At 45.4% G+C, this 16714-nt stretch overlaps 1 protein-coding gene across 1 annotated transcript in view; it reads right to left on the reverse strand.

Annotated features, from left to right (window-relative positions):
• Positions 1-8458: 8458 nt before the first annotated feature.
• The window catches only part of LOC134933769 (sodium- and chloride-dependent GABA transporter 1-like), a 20462-nt gene continuing 12206 nt past the window's right edge, over positions 8459-16714 (reverse strand). The window contains exons 7-14 of the mRNA XM_063929209.1: positions 13375-13478; positions 13104-13228; positions 12523-12635; positions 12075-12206; positions 11550-11652; positions 11305-11405; positions 10782-10949; positions 8459-8787 (exon numbers count right to left, since the gene is read on the reverse strand). Of these exons, the coding sequence (XP_063785279.1) occupies positions 8680-8787; positions 10782-10949; positions 11305-11405; positions 11550-11652; positions 12075-12206; positions 12523-12635; positions 13104-13228; positions 13375-13478 (954 nt within the window). The 3' untranslated portion in view covers positions 8459-8679. The remainder of the gene's footprint in view (positions 8788-10781; positions 10950-11304; positions 11406-11549; positions 11653-12074; positions 12207-12522; positions 12636-13103; positions 13229-13374; positions 13479-16714) is intronic.

Consider the following 16714-nt stretch of genomic DNA (forward strand, 5'->3'; position numbering starts at 1 on the left):
AATGCAAGGGCTACTTCCATGGCAGTCTCAGCACACAGAGTACTCTGGCTACACCAATGGACTGTGGATGCAGAATCCAAGAAAAGGGTGTTTCTACCGATGGAGAAAGCGTTGGTGATCCAATCAATGGTCTGGGATGTCATGAAGCTAGCCCGGGTATCGGTTCATCAGTGCATTCGCCTTCTGGGAAAGATGGTAGCCTCCTACGAGGCTCTGCAGTATGGAAGATTCCATGCAAGGTTCTTCCAGCTGGATCTCCTGGACAAGTGGTCCGGATCACATCTTCACATGCACCAGCAGATACGCCTGTCGCCGAAAGCCAGAATTTCACTCCTTTGGTGGCTGCAGACTTCTCACCTACTCGAAGGCCGCAGGTTCGTGATTCAGAATTGGATCCTTCTAACCCACGGATACAAGTCTCAGAGGTTGGGGAGCAGTCACCCAAGGGGAAAACTTCCAAGGAAAGTGATCAAGTCTGGAATCCATCCTTCCAATAAACGTTCTGGAACTAAGGGCCATATACAACGCCCTTCTACAAGCGGCACATCTTCTACGGGATCAAGCCATTCAGGTTCAGTTGGACAATGTCATGGCAGTGTCCTACATAAACAGGCAGGGTGGAACGAAGAGCAGAGCTGCAATGTCAGAGGTAACAAGAATCCTCCTCTGGGCAGAAAGACACACGGTGGCGCTGTCGGCAATCTTCATTCCGGGAGTAGACAACTGGAAAGCGGACTTCCTCAGCAGACACGATCTTCATCCAGGAGAGTGAGGCCTCCACCCGGAGGTATTCGCAGAGGTAACAAGCCGATGGGGTGTACCTCAGATAGACATGATGGCCGCTCGCCTGAACAAGAAGCTTCGGAGGTACTGTTCCAGGTCAAGGGATCCACGAGCAGTGGCAGTGGACGCCCTGGTAACTCTGTGGGTGTTCCAGTCAGTGTATGTGTTCCCTCCACTTCCACTCATCCCAAGGATTCTCAAACTAATAAAAAGAACAAGAATTCAGGCGATCCGCATTGCTCCGGACTGGCCAAGAAGGGCTTGGTACGCGGATCTTCTGGAATTACTGCTGGAGGATCCGAGGCCTCTTCCTCTTCATGAGGACCTTCTACAACAGGGGCCATTCACCTATCAAGACTTACCACGGCTATGTTTGACGGCATGGAGGTTGAACGCCAGATCTTAGCTGGGAAAGGCATTCAGAACAAAGTCATTCCTACTCTGATTCAAGCTAGGAAGGGTGTAATGTCTAAGCATTACCATCGAATCTGGAAAAATTATGTGTCTTGGTGTGAATCCAAGAAGTTTCCTACGGTGGAGTTTCAGCTAGGATGTTTCTCCTCTTTCTACAAGCAGGTGTGGATGTGGGTTTACGCTCGGGCTCCATAAAGGTCCAGATTTCGGCCTTGTCCATTTTTTTCCAGAAACAATTGGCTGCTCTCCCTGAGGTTCCGACATTCTTGAAAGGAGTTCTGCACATCCAACCACCCTTTGTGCCTCCTACGGCACCTTGGGATCTTAATGTGGTGCTACAGTTCCTGCAATCGGATTGGTTCGAAGCTTTACAGGAGGTGGACGTAAAGTTTCTTACTTGGAAGGCGGTCACACTATTGGCATTTGCATCTGCAAGACGTGTGTCAGAATTGGGGGCATTGTCGCACAAGAGTCCCTACTTGATTTTCCATGAGAATAGACCTGAGCTCAGAATGCGTCAGCAATTTCTTAGAAAGGTTGTGTCGGCTTTTCATATCAACCAACCTATTGTGGTGCCAGTGGCTACTGACACCTCAATTACCTCAAAGTCCTTGGATGTTGTGAGGGCTTTGAAGATATATGTGAAGAGAACTTCTCGTCATAGGAAGTCGGACGCACTATTTGTCCTTTATGATCCCAACAAGATTGGGTGTCCTGCTTCTAAGAGGATTTCTCGCTGGATCAGGCTTACTATCCAGCAAGCTTATTCTACGGCAGGCTTGCCGCTTCCAAAATCTGTTCAGGCCCACTCTACTCGTAAGGTGTGTTCTTCCTTGGCGGCTGCCCGGGGTGTCTCGGCTTTACAGCTCTGCCGAGCAGCTACTTGGTCAGGGTCGAACACGTTTGCTAAGTTCTACAAGTTCGATACTTTGGCCGCTGAGGACCTTAAATTTGGTCAAGCAGTTCTGCAGGGACATCGGCACTCTCCCTCCCGTACTGGGAGCTTTGGTACATCCCCATGGTACTAAATGGAACCCCAGCATCCTCTAGGACGTAAGAGAAAAGGATTTACCCATAGGTATATCAAATCTTATTTTTTTCTTTCGCGTGGATTTTTCTTTTATATAACAAACAAAAAGGGGTAACGAAAGAGCCCAATCCACCCCAGACTGACCTGTAATACCAGGAATCCTGGTCCTGTACACAGACCAACTTCCAAACTAACTATACAGTAGGTAAAACTTTTGTTTTTCTAGAAGTGTCATTTACTGGTATAATTTTACAATATTATCACACAATTACATTTTATCCCATTCCCTAATCCGTTATGAATTATTTATCGGCCACAAATTTACTGCCTCTCATTAATACGTGTTGCACCAATGTATTAATCTGCCGCCTGCATCTGCTGCGCACAACGTTCCCCCTAATAAATACCATCGCTTATCTGCCTTCCAACGCACGCAGCATTAGTGCTGATTCACCACCTTGATGACATGCAATCAACCCAGTCACACCGTCTTCTCCCCCGAGCAGAACCGCCGTAATTCCACTAAATGCAAATAACGAAGTCTATCTCTAATTTATGCTCTCAAAAATGTCTGATTTCTGGGAGAAGAGTGATAGGACATATAATACCTTCATTTACAGAATTACTGTGTCATTACTGACTAAAGATAACGTTATCTTACCTGTTTCACAAACCTACTGATTGGGGTTTCATTTATAGATAGACTTACCATACTATCCCTTTATACCGGGATGCTCATGGATTACACAGGTTCTGTGGTTGGCTGATATTAATCCTACATTTCACCTGGTTCTAATCAGCCACAGAACCTGTGTGATCCATGAGTGTCCCAGTTTAAAGGGATAGGATGTTAAGTCTATATATATATATATATATATATATATATATATATAAAATACAGGAAATCCCACCTGTGTGGGAAAAGATAGCACTCTCCAGACTAAGTATTCAATAAAGCCAAAAGTAAATTTAATGCAAAAGGTAGTCTCCAGTTTTCCTGCAAGGCTGAATTGATGTTGCACTGCTGTCACTGTTGACTCTGTTTGTTCCTTGAAAAAGGCCCCGCCAGGGACCGAAACGTTGGACACTGCTGGAGATCGTTTGAGACCTCATATGAACTGTGAGACTACCTTTTGCATTAAATTTACTTTTGGCTTTATTGAATACTTAGTCTGGAGAGTGCTATCTTTTCCCACACAGGTGGGATTTCCTGTATTGTACTATGGGCCCAGTCTCTTTTGTGACTGGACTTTGATGGGCACCCCAGCAGTTGACTACATTATTGTGAGAGTGCCGGAACTCGTTTTGTATATATATATATATATATATATATATATATATATATATATGGTTCCGGTATGAATGGTCGATAATGTTAAAGTCGACACTCATTAGGTCGACATTGTCGGCACATGAAAAGGTCGACGAGGGGGGGTTACTTTTTTTTGTGTCGTTTTCTGCGTAAAGTGACGGGGAACCCCAATTAGTGCACCGTGTCCCCTCGCTTCGCTCGCCATGCTTCAGGCAAGGTGCCTCTCTCTGCTACCGTTGCGCTCGGCACAGGTTACCATACCCAATCGTAGTCCACGTGGATCGGAAAGTATGAAAAAGTTCCAAAAAATAAAGAAAATGTGAAAAACTCATGTCGACCTTATTCATGTGTCGACCTTTCATGCGTCGACCATTTTCATGTGTTGACCATTTGTTCATGTCGACCATGTCAGTGTCGACCTAATGAGTGACGACCAACATTGTTGACCATCTGAACGGATACATATATATATAGAAACATAGAAACATAGAATTTGACGGCAGATAAGAACCACTTGGCCCATCTAGTCTGTCCCTTTTTTATTTTATCCTTTAGGCAATCTCAACCCTTTTTTTAACCTTAATTCTTTGTAAGGATATTCATATGCCTGTCCCAAGCATGTTTAAATTACCCTACAGTCTTAGCCTCTACCACCTCTGATGGGAGGCTATCCCACTTATCCACTACCCTTTCTGTGAAGTAATTTTTCCTTAAATTTCCCCTGAACCTTCCCCCCTCCAGTCTCAATGTATGCCCTCGAGTTCTAATACTTCTTTTCCTTTGAAGAATGTTTCCCTCCTGAACTTTGTTAAGACCCTTGATATATTTGAAAGTTTCTATCATGTCCCACCTTTCCCTTCTCTCCTCCAAACTATACATGTTAAGATCTTTTAGCCTTTCCGGGTAAGTTTTGTGATGTAGGCCATGCACCATTTTAGTTGCCCTTCTTTGTACACTCTCTAATGTATTTATATCCTTCTGGAGATAGGGTCTCCAGAACTGGACACAGTATTCCAGATGGGGCCGTACCAATGACCTATACAGTGGCATTATCACTTCTTTTTTCCTGCTACTGATTCCTCTCCCTATGCAACCAAGCATCTGACTTGCCTTTCTCATTGCTTTGTTGCATTGCTTTCCTGCCTTCAAGTCACTTGAAATAGTGACTCCTAAATCTCTTTCCTCCTCAGTAGTTTCCATTATAGTACCCTTGATACTATGCTTAGCCTTTGGGTTTTTGAGACCCAAGTGCATGATTTTGAATTTTTTAGCATTAAACTGTAGTTGCCACATTCTTGACCATTTCTCAAGCCTACCTAGGTCATTAATCATTTGTTTGACCCCTCCCGGTGTGTCTACCCTGTTGCATATCTTTGTATCATCTGCAAAAAGGCATATCTTCCCTTCAATACCATCTGCAATGTCACCAACAAAGATATTAAAGAGAACTGGACCAAGTACAGATCCCTGGGGTACTCCACTGGTAACATTTCCCTCCATAGATTGCACTCCATTAACTACGACTGTCTGTTTCCTATCCTGCAACCAGGTTCTTATCCATTTAACTGATTTATAATCCACCCCCAGGCTTTCAAGTTTATTTAGCAGTCTGCGATGTGGGACAGTGTCAAATGCCTTACTAAAGTCTAGATATGCTACATCTACAGCTCCCCCTTGATCTATTATTTTTATCACAGAGTCAAAAAGTCAATAAGATTTGTTTGGCATGATCTCCCACCAGTAAATCCATGCTGTTTTGGATCCTGTAAGTTGTTTGATTTAAGATATTCCACTACTCTTTCTTTTAATAGTTTTTCCATTACTTTCCCTACTACTGATGTAAGGCTTACTGGTCTGTAGTTACTTGCTTCTTCCTTGCTTCCACTTTTGTGCAGTGGAACTACATTTGCTCTTTTCCAGTCCTCTGGAATAGCACCTGTATTTAGTGACTGGTTAAATAATTCTGTTAAAGGTGTAACCAGCACATCTTTTAGCTCTTTGAGTATCCTTGGGTGTATCCCATCTGGTCCCATTGATTTATCCACTTTTAGTTTTGAAAGTTCTGTTAGGACCTTCTCCTCTGTAAATGTATTTTCATCTACCTTATTTTTATGAATGTCCTTGCAACTTAACTGTGGCCCCATCCCTTCTTCTGTAGTAAATACTGAGCAAAAATAATTATTTAGGTGATCTGCTATTGCCTTGTCTCCCTCCACCAAATGCCCACTCTCTGTCTTAAGTCTTATTATTCCTCCATTTGATTTTCTCTTTTCATTTATATACTTAAAAAAAGTTTTGCCCCCTTTATCTACTGACTGGCCATTTTCTCCTCAGCTTCTGCCTTTGCACGTCTGATCACTTTCTTAGCATCCTTCCGTCTGTCCAGATACACCTCTTTGTCGTTATTATTTTGAGTCTGTTTGTATTTCCTAAAAGCCATCTTTTTTGCTTTCACACTAGTTGATACTTTTTTTTGTGAACCACACTGGCTTCCTTTTCCTAGTGCTTTTCCTAACCATTTTGATACAAAGGTCTGTTGCACTTAGTATTGCACATTTCAGTTTTTTCCACCTCTCCTGCACTCCTTCCAAGTTCCTCCAGTCTGCCAATGAATCACTTAAACATCTCCCCATTTTTGCAAAGTCAGCATTTCTAAAAATCCAACACCTTTGTTTTTGTGTGACAGGAGTTGGATCCTGTCTTTATACTAAACCATACTGCTTGATGATCACTGGATCCCAGGTGCTCACCCACATATATATCAGATATCCTATCACCATTTGTAAGAATTAGATCTAATATTGTGTCTTTGCGAGTGGGCTCCCTCACCAATTGCTTGAGAGATGCTCCCTGTAAGGAATGTAGAAATTTGCCACTTGTAGCTGAACTTGCAAAAGACCCCTCCCAATTTACATCAGGTAAATTAAAGTCTCCGATGATTATGACTTCTCCCTTAAAAGCCATTTTAGAGATGTCCAACAATAGGTTCCTGTCCAAATCCTGCCCCTGGCCTGGTGGTCTATAGATCACCCCAATGCAAATAATGTCCTTCTTCCCAGTTTCTATGGTGACCCAAAGGGCCTCAGTTTTGGCTTCAATATTTTGTATTAAAGTGGCATTTATGCTTTTTTTCACATACATTGCTACCCCTCCTCCTATTCTTCCTATTCTATCTTTCCTAAATAAATTGTATCCTGGTATAGCAAAGTCCCAGTCATGATTCTCATTGCACCAAGACTCTGTAATTGCCACAAAATCCAGGTTATCCCTTGTCATTATCGCAATTAGCTCTGGAATTTTGTCTCCTAAGCTCCTAGCATTTGCAGACATAGCTTTAAGAATTTTGTCTGTGCATTTGTTATTAGTAGCCATGTCCAGAGCGTACAAAATAAATGACAAGTTTAAAGTTGAAATTACCTGTTTGGGGATGTTGCTCAGTATTTGTTTTCTTTTACTAATCAGTAATCATACTCTGTCCTTTACACCATGTCTACACCTTACTAAATATAAAGATATAGTACACCTGACCACAATGGGTAAATGTTCAAAGGAGGTAAACACCAGTCAGTATGCAATAATAAACTGTTTCACCGAGCAACTTCCCCACACATGCAATGACATTTACAAGAAATCATTACATCAAGAAACATACATAAGTTTGCATAAGAGAGAACTGTGGTGATATATATATATATATATATTAATTACACAGGGTTCGGTAGGTAATACCGGCAATCGGGATGCTGACAGTCACATGACCAACAGCGCCATCCCAGCAAGAGCCGGACACCGAACGGAGTAAGTGTTTTAACCGTCCCCACTCTGCTAACCCTTCAGGGGTGGCAAATATGGGTAACACACACACCCGCCCCAGGCCCTAACCCATACCCCGTTACTTACCTTCAGGCTGTCTGTGTTCCGGGGCCAATTTTCTGAGTGGTGTCGGCATTCCGGCATTGGTCATATGACCGCCAGGATGCCGAACGCATACCGTTCTACCCACCCCAAGGAAGTCGGCTGATAGTGAAGACATATGAGGGGAGTATAATGATTGGGATCCTACATCACAGCTGCCAATGGAAGCCTATTGGTTACAGCTGGTTTCCCTGGCTTGAACCACCTGCCTGTGTGCACACAACCAGCCAGCAGAGCTGCACCCTAAGCACAGTCCCTGCGCTTGTCCTTCACAATCCATCCAGGTCTTCCACAGCCCGAGCAGCAGCGCTAGCACTAGCTACTACACAGTCACTCTGCTAATACAATGTGCGTCTTCATTACTTTATCATTATATTCATATTACTAACACCTGACTCTTATTCTGATTTATTCTGGATTGCTATACCGAGAATGTCCCGCACCTAAACAACAGTGTGTATATACTACTCTAACGCCGAGTTAGGCAACCTGTGGCACTCCAGCTACTGTGGAACTATACATCCCAGCATGCCCTGCCACAGTTTTGCTGTTAGAGCATGCTAAACCTCTGTCAGGGCATGCTGGGATGTGTAGTTCCAGGAATTTCAAGCCTCCAATAGCAGCGGCCTACAGTGCCTGGTTGCAGTGGAACACCAGGGCATAAATCCTGAGGGGGAGATATATCAAAGATTGGAGAGAGATAAAATACCAACCAACCAGCTCCTAACTGTCATTTTTCAAACACAGCCTGTAACATGGGAGTCAGGAGCTGACTGGCTGGTGCTTTAGCTCTCTCCACCTGTCTGCCACTACTCCTGGAAAATGTAGAGTGACCTCTATAACCTGCACTGATAGAATCCAGGACATCTGAGGCAGGGGCCACCACATGACCCTCTAATGGACAAGGAGGGCCCCTCATGTTTAGGGGCCCCAGTGTAAGCGCACCTGTGAACACTGTAATGCAGCGAGCAGAAACAAGACCTGCAACGTTGGTGTATATTTTTTATTATTACTGTTATCAGTCATTACAGTAGACAGTTGTCAAGTTATTTTGTAAATGATGTTACTTGCAAGGTGACGCCATAAGGCACTCAGGCAGGTTCCGTCCTACTTACACGGGTTTATGTTACTAAGTGTGGGGCTTCCCTGCCCAGATCTGCAAGCTACCAGGAAGCGTTGTCAGAGGGGGAGATGAGAGGCCGGCCGCATGTAGGCAAGCAGAGGGTTACACGCCCGGAATCTCCCGTGTTGTCCCATCCAGGCTGAGTCTGGGGCGCAGTCCGTTCTTCTGCATTATTCGCTCCATCTGCGGCTGCGTCATGTCACGGAGGCGCTGGGTAACAAAGAGACGTCCCAATATGGCGTCAGTATTGCGCATGACTTACACCAAGGCCTGTCCTCCTTCTGCTATCAGATGGTTTGTTTCATGCACATCACTAACTGGTCTCTCATTGGCTGCAGGCTAAGCAATGCAAAGCAAGAGGGTTCAATTACATCAGACTTCAATTAAATTGATTTGTTTGAACCCAGTTGTGCAGGGAAGCGCATGGATATGTGAGGCAAAATGGAAGCGTCTGCCGGGGTGTAAAAACTTGCAGTGTCTGATGGGAGGTTGTGGTGACCGGGGAACATTCCTCTCAGTGGCAATTAGGCTCATTAATCATGCAACAAGTATTGGCGCAAAGCAGATTTCATTTTAAGGGGCAAGATTGTTTAAATGTGGTGTAGGGGTGGAGAAGGTACATATACATGGGTGTTCCCTGCTTTACTGGATGTTGTGCAATGTGTATCTCCCCATAACACATACTGAGTTCTCTGCCACCTCTGTGGTCCAAGATAACGTGCCTAGGAGCCAGTGACATCACTGAGAGTGCAGCCTATCCAGTCACTAGAAACCAGTGCAGCCTATCCAGTCACTAGCAGCCAGTGACATCACTGAGAGCGCAGCCTATCCAGTCACTAGGAGCCAGTGACATCACTGAGAGTGCAGCCTATCCAGTCACTAGAAACCAGTGCAGCCTATCCAATCACTAGGAGCAGTGACATCACTGAGAATGCAGCCTATCCAGTCACTAGAAACCAGTGCAGCCTATCCAGTTACTAGGAGCCAGTGACATCACTGAGAATGCAGCCTATCCAGTCACTAGGAGCAGTGACATCACTGAGAGTGCAGCCTATACAGTCACTAGGAGCCAGTGACCTCACTGAGAGTGCAGCCTATACAGTCACTAGGAGCCAGTCACATCACTGACAGTGCAGCCTATCCACTCACTAGGAGCCAGTGACATCACTGAGTGCAGCCTGCCCAGTCACTAGGAGCCAGTGACATCATTGAGAGTGCAGCCTATCCAGTCACTAGGAACCAGTGACATCTCTGAGAGCGTAGCCTATCCAGTCACTTGGAGCCAGTGACATCACTGAGAGTGCAGCCTATCCAGTCACCAGTAACCAGTGACACCACTGAGAGCGCAGCCTATCCAGTCACTAGTAACCAGTGACATCACTGAGAGCGCAGCCTATCCACTCACTAGGAGCCAGTGACATCACTGAGAGTGCAGCCTGCCCAGTCACTAGGAGCCAGTGACCTCACTGAGAGTGCAGCCTATACAGTCACTAGGAGCCAGTGACCTCACTGAGAGTGCAGCCTATACAGTCACTAGGAGCCAGTGACATCACTGACAGTGCAGCCTATCCACTCACTAGGAGCCAGTGACATCACTGAGTGCAGCCTGCCCAGTCACTAGGAGCCAGTGACATCACTGAGGGTGCAGCCTGCCCAGTCACTAGGAGCCAGTGACATCACTGAGAGTGCAGCCTATCCAGTCACTAGGAGCCAGTGACATCACTGAGAGTGCAGCCTATCCAGTCACTAGAAACCAGTGACATCACTGAGAGTGCAGCCTATCCAGTCACTAGGAGCCAGTGACATCACTGAGAGTGCAGCCTATCCAGTCACTAGGAGCCAGTGACATCACTGAGAGTGCAGCCTATCCAGTCACTAGGAGCCAGTGACATCACTGCGAGTGCAGACTATCCAGTCACTAGGAGCCAGTGACATCACCCAGAGTGCAGCCTATCCAGTCACTAGGAGCCAGTGACATCACTGAGAGTGCAGCCTATCCAGTCACTAGGAGCCAATGACATCACTGAGTGTGCAGCCTATCCAGTCACTAGGAGCCAGTGACATCACTGAGAGTGCAGACTATCCAGTCACTAGGAGCCAGTGACATCACCCAGAGTGCAGCCTATCCAGTCATTGGGAGCCAGTGACATCAATGAGCGTGCAACCTATCCAGTCACTGGGAACCATCACAGAAATGTGCATACCTGGCTTACACTGCCTGTGGAGGTGAGGAACAGGTACAACATGTAACCAGGAATCAGCACCATAGACGACAGCGCCATGAGCCATCCGATGCCTTGCCCCCATGCAGGATACACATATCGTCCTAGTGTGAGAGGAGTCATCTCTACTACACTGAATATGAAGACACCCTGCGGGGTTATAGAAGAACAGGTTAGTTTGCAGTTGTCCCCCAGTAATTTGGCATGTTGTGACCAATAACTTATATGACATATTAAAAAGTATGTTATTTGCACCCAAATGGCAAGCATGGTACTCTGTCTCAATGACCCAACACCCAACACATTGCAATAACCAGTGCACTATACAGCTCCAATGACCAGCATGTTATGCAGAAGTCATTTCCATGGGACCCAGCCCGGATTAGACCCTGAAAACCCTACAGCCTGCCAGATTTATGTTGAGTTTTCTATCAAAGTGGCATAAAGTAATATCATAATACATTATAGCAGAAAGACATTGTAACTCAATAACACTGTTCCTCACCAAACAGACAAATGGGGTGAAATAGGCCCAGCAGAGTTTCCACCACGAGCAGGGCTGGTACCCAATCATCTCTTCAATGTCCTGATAGAAACGGTCCACACCTGCGACGGGGGGAATGTGGAAAGAGAGGGTGTGACAACACTACTCGCTATCGCCTCCTGCAGGCAAGGTGCAACAAAGAACATGAGCCAAACCTTCCAGCACATGACCACACATTGACTCCACATCTAAAGTGGGTCCCTCACCATAACACCATGATATAGATACAGTCTCAAAGAAAACCAGGAATAGAAGACACATCCCACTGGCGGAGTAATAGTCAAACAGCTTGAAGACATAAATTCCACCCTAAGGAGAGACAGAATGAGAGGACCATGAGACAGGACACAAAGCGGAGGATACATGTGTGTGCTTTGCTAAAAACGCCCAGTATTTGTGCAGTACGTGCAATGGCCAGAGGTATCTTCTCTGCATGCACAAAGATTGCATTTACACCACTATGGATGGTCCAGGTGTAATTTTGTACCCTCAAAGCTGAATTGTCTTCTAATTCTAAATAAGGGTTTTACTATTTCGGCTGAGTCAATGTATTGAGCAGCCACTGTGGAAGCTCAAGGACCCTCCTTGAAATAAACTCCCACAAACACCTGTACAAACCATAATCCTTGGAACACAGAGGAATTATGGATTATAGCCTTAGCCTATGTGAATGTGTTTAGGCTACTGTACCGCCATGTTACTGTGCTACCTACAGTATGCCCTCTATGTACCTGGGTAATATTAGAAAATCCAACAATGAAGGAGATGAAGCAGACAGCAGCAATGAAGATTTTCTTTCTGCTTCTCAGAAGTTGCGGGTATTCGTCCACCAGCGCGGTGATAAACCCCTCCACCGTGCAAAACTGTAGGCATCAGGTAAGGGCACAAGGAAGAAAGAAAAATGGTGGATTAGTAGAATAACAGATCTGGTAATGAGAACTATCCATGGGCCTATAATGACTGATTTGGGGAAATTTACGCTCAGCAATGACATTTATTTCACCAAAACCAGGAAAATGAATTTTCATCCACAAAAACTAGAGGACACTGAGACTGTAGCCTATATCTCCTACTAGACATCCTTAAGTAGAATGAATCTGCTGGGCCTAGTTTGGGAAAGTGGTGAGAATAGAGCCCCATCCACACCCTAACTCACACATCCGTCCTGTTATTACTTACCTGACTGTCCAAACCCAACATGACTAGCATGGAGAAGAAGAGAATGGACCAGACAGGAGACATGGGCAGCTGAGTTACCGCCTGTGGATAGGCCAGGAACGCCAGCCCTGGACCTGCAGAGTAACGGATACAGGAAATGACTTCATGAGAGAGAAACGTGTCAGAGGTGTAGGTAGATGAGCAGGAATTAACCAGGGACTTTCTGGACCTTGTTGCGCCTCAAATATCCCATACTGGCTCAGGACTGCTTTGTTCTCCTGTCTTTGTCATGAAAGAACTGCCCACACTTCTCGGTGATTGGAGGCTTTCAAAATGGAGAAACCTCCAATATGTACTAAGTAGGTTGCAGTGGTGCCTCCGCTCTCTAACTAAACATTGGCAGCCGCAATCTAGTCAACAGCTGCCAGGCTTACATTCCATATCTCCAGTTCAGCAAATGTCATCCTTGTGCTCAGGAACGTTGGAAGCCCCAGGTGGTACATGACTGACACGGGTGGGTGAAGCCTAAATTCCCTCTCATTTAGCTGATACCAAGGACATGGGGTCAGGATTAGGACCCTACGGAACTGCTGCATGTTTACCTGATGCCGCCAGCTCCTGGATGGGCTTCTTGGTGATGTGAGACATGAATCCAACGATGGAGAAGATGACTAACCCGGCAAACATGCTGGTGGTGGAGTTTATGGCGCATACGATGATGGAATCCCTGTGGGAATGGAGAAGGTTGGGGCGAGGGAAGGGACAGGGTGTATAATGAGGGTGACTTTCCCCACAAGCAGATGAGCACTTCTCATTTTCTACATGGGGATTGATGTAGGGGGGTCTCAGAAGGTGGGAGAGGGAATGTCTGACCTGTATACATTGTTGTGGAACGAATTGTAACTTCCCAGAGCAATCAGGGATCCCAGCCCCAGCCCGTAGGAGAAGAAGATCTGTGTGGCTGCATCCATCCAAACCTGAAGAAGAGGCAACTTAACAGTGTCACCTCAATACTACTCTGTATCCCACTACCCCTTACCTCTATGTACACTGTGCCTCCTACCTCCATGTACACTGTGCATCCATGTACCCTGTGCCCCCAACATCCATGTACACTGTGCCTCCTACCTCTATGTACACTGTGCCTCTTACCACCATGTACACTGTGCCCCCTACCTTTAGGCAGTGTCGGACTGGGGCATAAAGGGCCCGCCGGGAAATACAGTAGTATGGGCCAATGCTTGGGGGTGTGGTCAGCCACTACAGAGCCTTGGCTGACAGAGTGCATACAGGCTTGGCTGGCAGTTAGAGTGCATACAAGCTTGGCTGACAGAGTGCATACAGGCTTGGCTGACAGAGTGCATACAGGCTTGGCTGACAGAGTGTATACAGGCTTAGCTGACAGAGTGCATACAGGCTTGGCTGACAGAGTGCATACAGGCTTGGCTGACAGAGTGCATATAGGCTTGGCTGACAGAGTGCATACAGGCTTGGCTGACAGAGTGCATACAGGCTTGGCTGACAGAGTGCATACAGGCTTGGCATACAGGCTTGGCTGACAGAGTGCATATAGGCTTGGCTGACAGAGTGCATACAGGCTTGGCTGACAGAGTGCATACAGGCTTGGCTGACAGTCAGAGTGCATACAGGCTTGGCTGACCGTTAGAGTGCATACAGGCTTGGCTGACCGTTAGAGTGCATACAGGCTTGGCTGACAGAGTGCATACAGGCTTGGCTGACAGAGTGCATACAGGCTTGGCTGACAGTCAGAGTGCATACAGGCTTGGCTGACCGTTAGAGTGCATACAGGCTTGGCTGACCGTTAGAGTGCATACAGGTTTGGCTGACAGAGTGCATACAGGCTTGGCTGACAGAGTGCATACAGGCTTGGCTGACAGAGTGCATACAGGCTTGGCTGACAATTAGAGTGCACACAGGCTTGGCTGACAATTAGAGTGCATACAGGCTTGGCTGACAGAGTGCATACAGGCTTGGCTGACAGTTAGAGTGCATACAGGCTTGGCTGACCGTTAGAGTGCATAGTCAGGGCCCCTATAAATATATATAGTAAATACTACTAGTGCATGCATTATAATATACCAGAGTAATACCAGCAATGTCCTGTAGAATATACACACAGACCTGTGCAATATAAGGTAACATATATAATGTATAATTCAAGTGCGCAGTCTGGAACCTGGTCCCTGTGCCCTACCACCATATACACTATGCCTCCTTCCTCCATGTACACTGAGTGCCCTACCTCCATGTATACTGCATCCTACCACCATGTACACTGTGCCTCCTACCTCAATGTACATTGTGCTGCCTACCTCCATGTACACTGTGCCCCCTGCCTCCATGTACACTGTGCCCCCTACCTCCATGTACACTGCACCCTTCCTCCATGTACACTGTGCCTCCTACCTCTATATACACTGTTCCTTACCACCATGTACACCGCACCCTACCTCCATGTACACTGTGCCCCGCTGCCTACCTCCATGTACTCTGTGCCACCCATCCACTACTTCAATGGACACTGCCCACTACCTCCATATACTGGCCACTACCTTAATGTACATTGTGCCCCACCCCCTACTTCCATGTACACTGTGCCCTGGTGATCCCTCTCTTCTCTATTATTACATTATTATTAATTGTCTTATGGGCAAGAAAAGGCGAGCATTTCAAAAATACAAATCTGACGGGGAAGCAGAGTCATTTCAGCACTATAAGGAATGTAACAAAATATGCAAAAAGGAAATAAGAGCGCCTAAAGTAGAAACTGAAAAACTAGTAGCAAAGGAAAGCAAAGCGAATCCCCAAAAAATCTTTAAATACATTAATAGCAAGAGATTAAAGAAGGAGAGTATAGGCCCTTTAAAAGACAAGTTGGGAGTCTTAAGCAAAAATGATAATGACATAGCGGACACACTAAATTAGTTTTTTTCAACAGTATTTACTAGAGAGGACCCAATTCAGGGACTAACATATAATCTCAATAATGAGAATATCCCACTGATAGGTACTTATTTAAGCGAGGAAGTAGTCTGTGACCGATTAAAACATTTAAAGATTAATAAGTCACCAGGTCCCGATGGTATTCACCCAAGGGTTCTAATGGAGCTTCATTCTGAACTTGCAAAGCCACTATTTTTGATCTTTAAGGATTCAGTAATATCAGGTATGGTTCCCAAAGACTGGCGTATAGCGGAAGTAGTGCCTATATTCAAAAAGGGAAGTAAAGCTGAACCAGGTAATTATAGACCAGTTAGTCTTACATCTATAGTGGGGAAAGTATTGGAAGGTATTCTAAGAGATAGTATTCAGAAGTTCCTTGAAGTCAATAAGGTCATTAAAAGGAATCAACATGGGTTTATGAAGGACAGATCTTGTCAAACCAACTTACTTGGCTTTTATGAAACAGTAAGCGCAAACCTAGATCAGTGTAAAGAGGTGGATGTAATCTTTTTAGATTTTGCCAAAGCGTTCGATACTGTACCACACATGAGACTTATCTACAAGCTACTAGAATCAGGGCTAGGAAGCACAATATGCACTTGGGTCAAAAACTGGTTAGATAATAGGGAGCAGCGCGTTGTGGTTAATGAATCTTTTTCAAGTTGGACTGAAGTGCTAAGTAGTGTGCCGTAAGGCTCAGTATTAGGACCGCTGTTGTTCAATATTTTCATTAACGACCTAACAGAAGGTCTAGAGAGCATGGTGTCAATTTTTGCAGATGATACCAAATTGTGTAAAGTTATAAATGTGGAGGGGGATGCTGAGTCGCTTCAGAATGACTTAGTTAAATTAGAAGCTTGGATAGCGAAATGGAGAATGCGCTTCAATACAGACAAGTGTAAGGTAATGCACTGTGGTAACAAGAACAAAAATAACACCTACCTACTAAATGGGGTAAAATTAGGGGATTCTGTACTGGAAAAGGACTTAGGTGTCCTCATAGATAGCAAACTAAGCAGTAGTACCCAAAGTAGGACTACAGCAAAGAAGGCTAATAAGATATTAGCATGCATAAAACGGGGAATTGATGCTAGGGACGAGAGTATTATACTCCCGTTATATAAATCACTTGTGAGGCCACACCTTGAATACTGTGTACAATTCTGGGCACCTTACTACAAAAAGGATATCCTGGAGCTAGAAAAGGTTCAAAGGCGGGCAACCAAACTAATTAAGGGTATGGAGACGC

This window comes from Pseudophryne corroboree, chromosome 6 (assembly GCF_028390025.1).
Source record: "Pseudophryne corroboree isolate aPseCor3 chromosome 6, aPseCor3.hap2, whole genome shotgun sequence".
Taxonomy (NCBI): Eukaryota; Metazoa; Chordata; class Amphibia; order Anura; family Myobatrachidae; genus Pseudophryne; species Pseudophryne corroboree.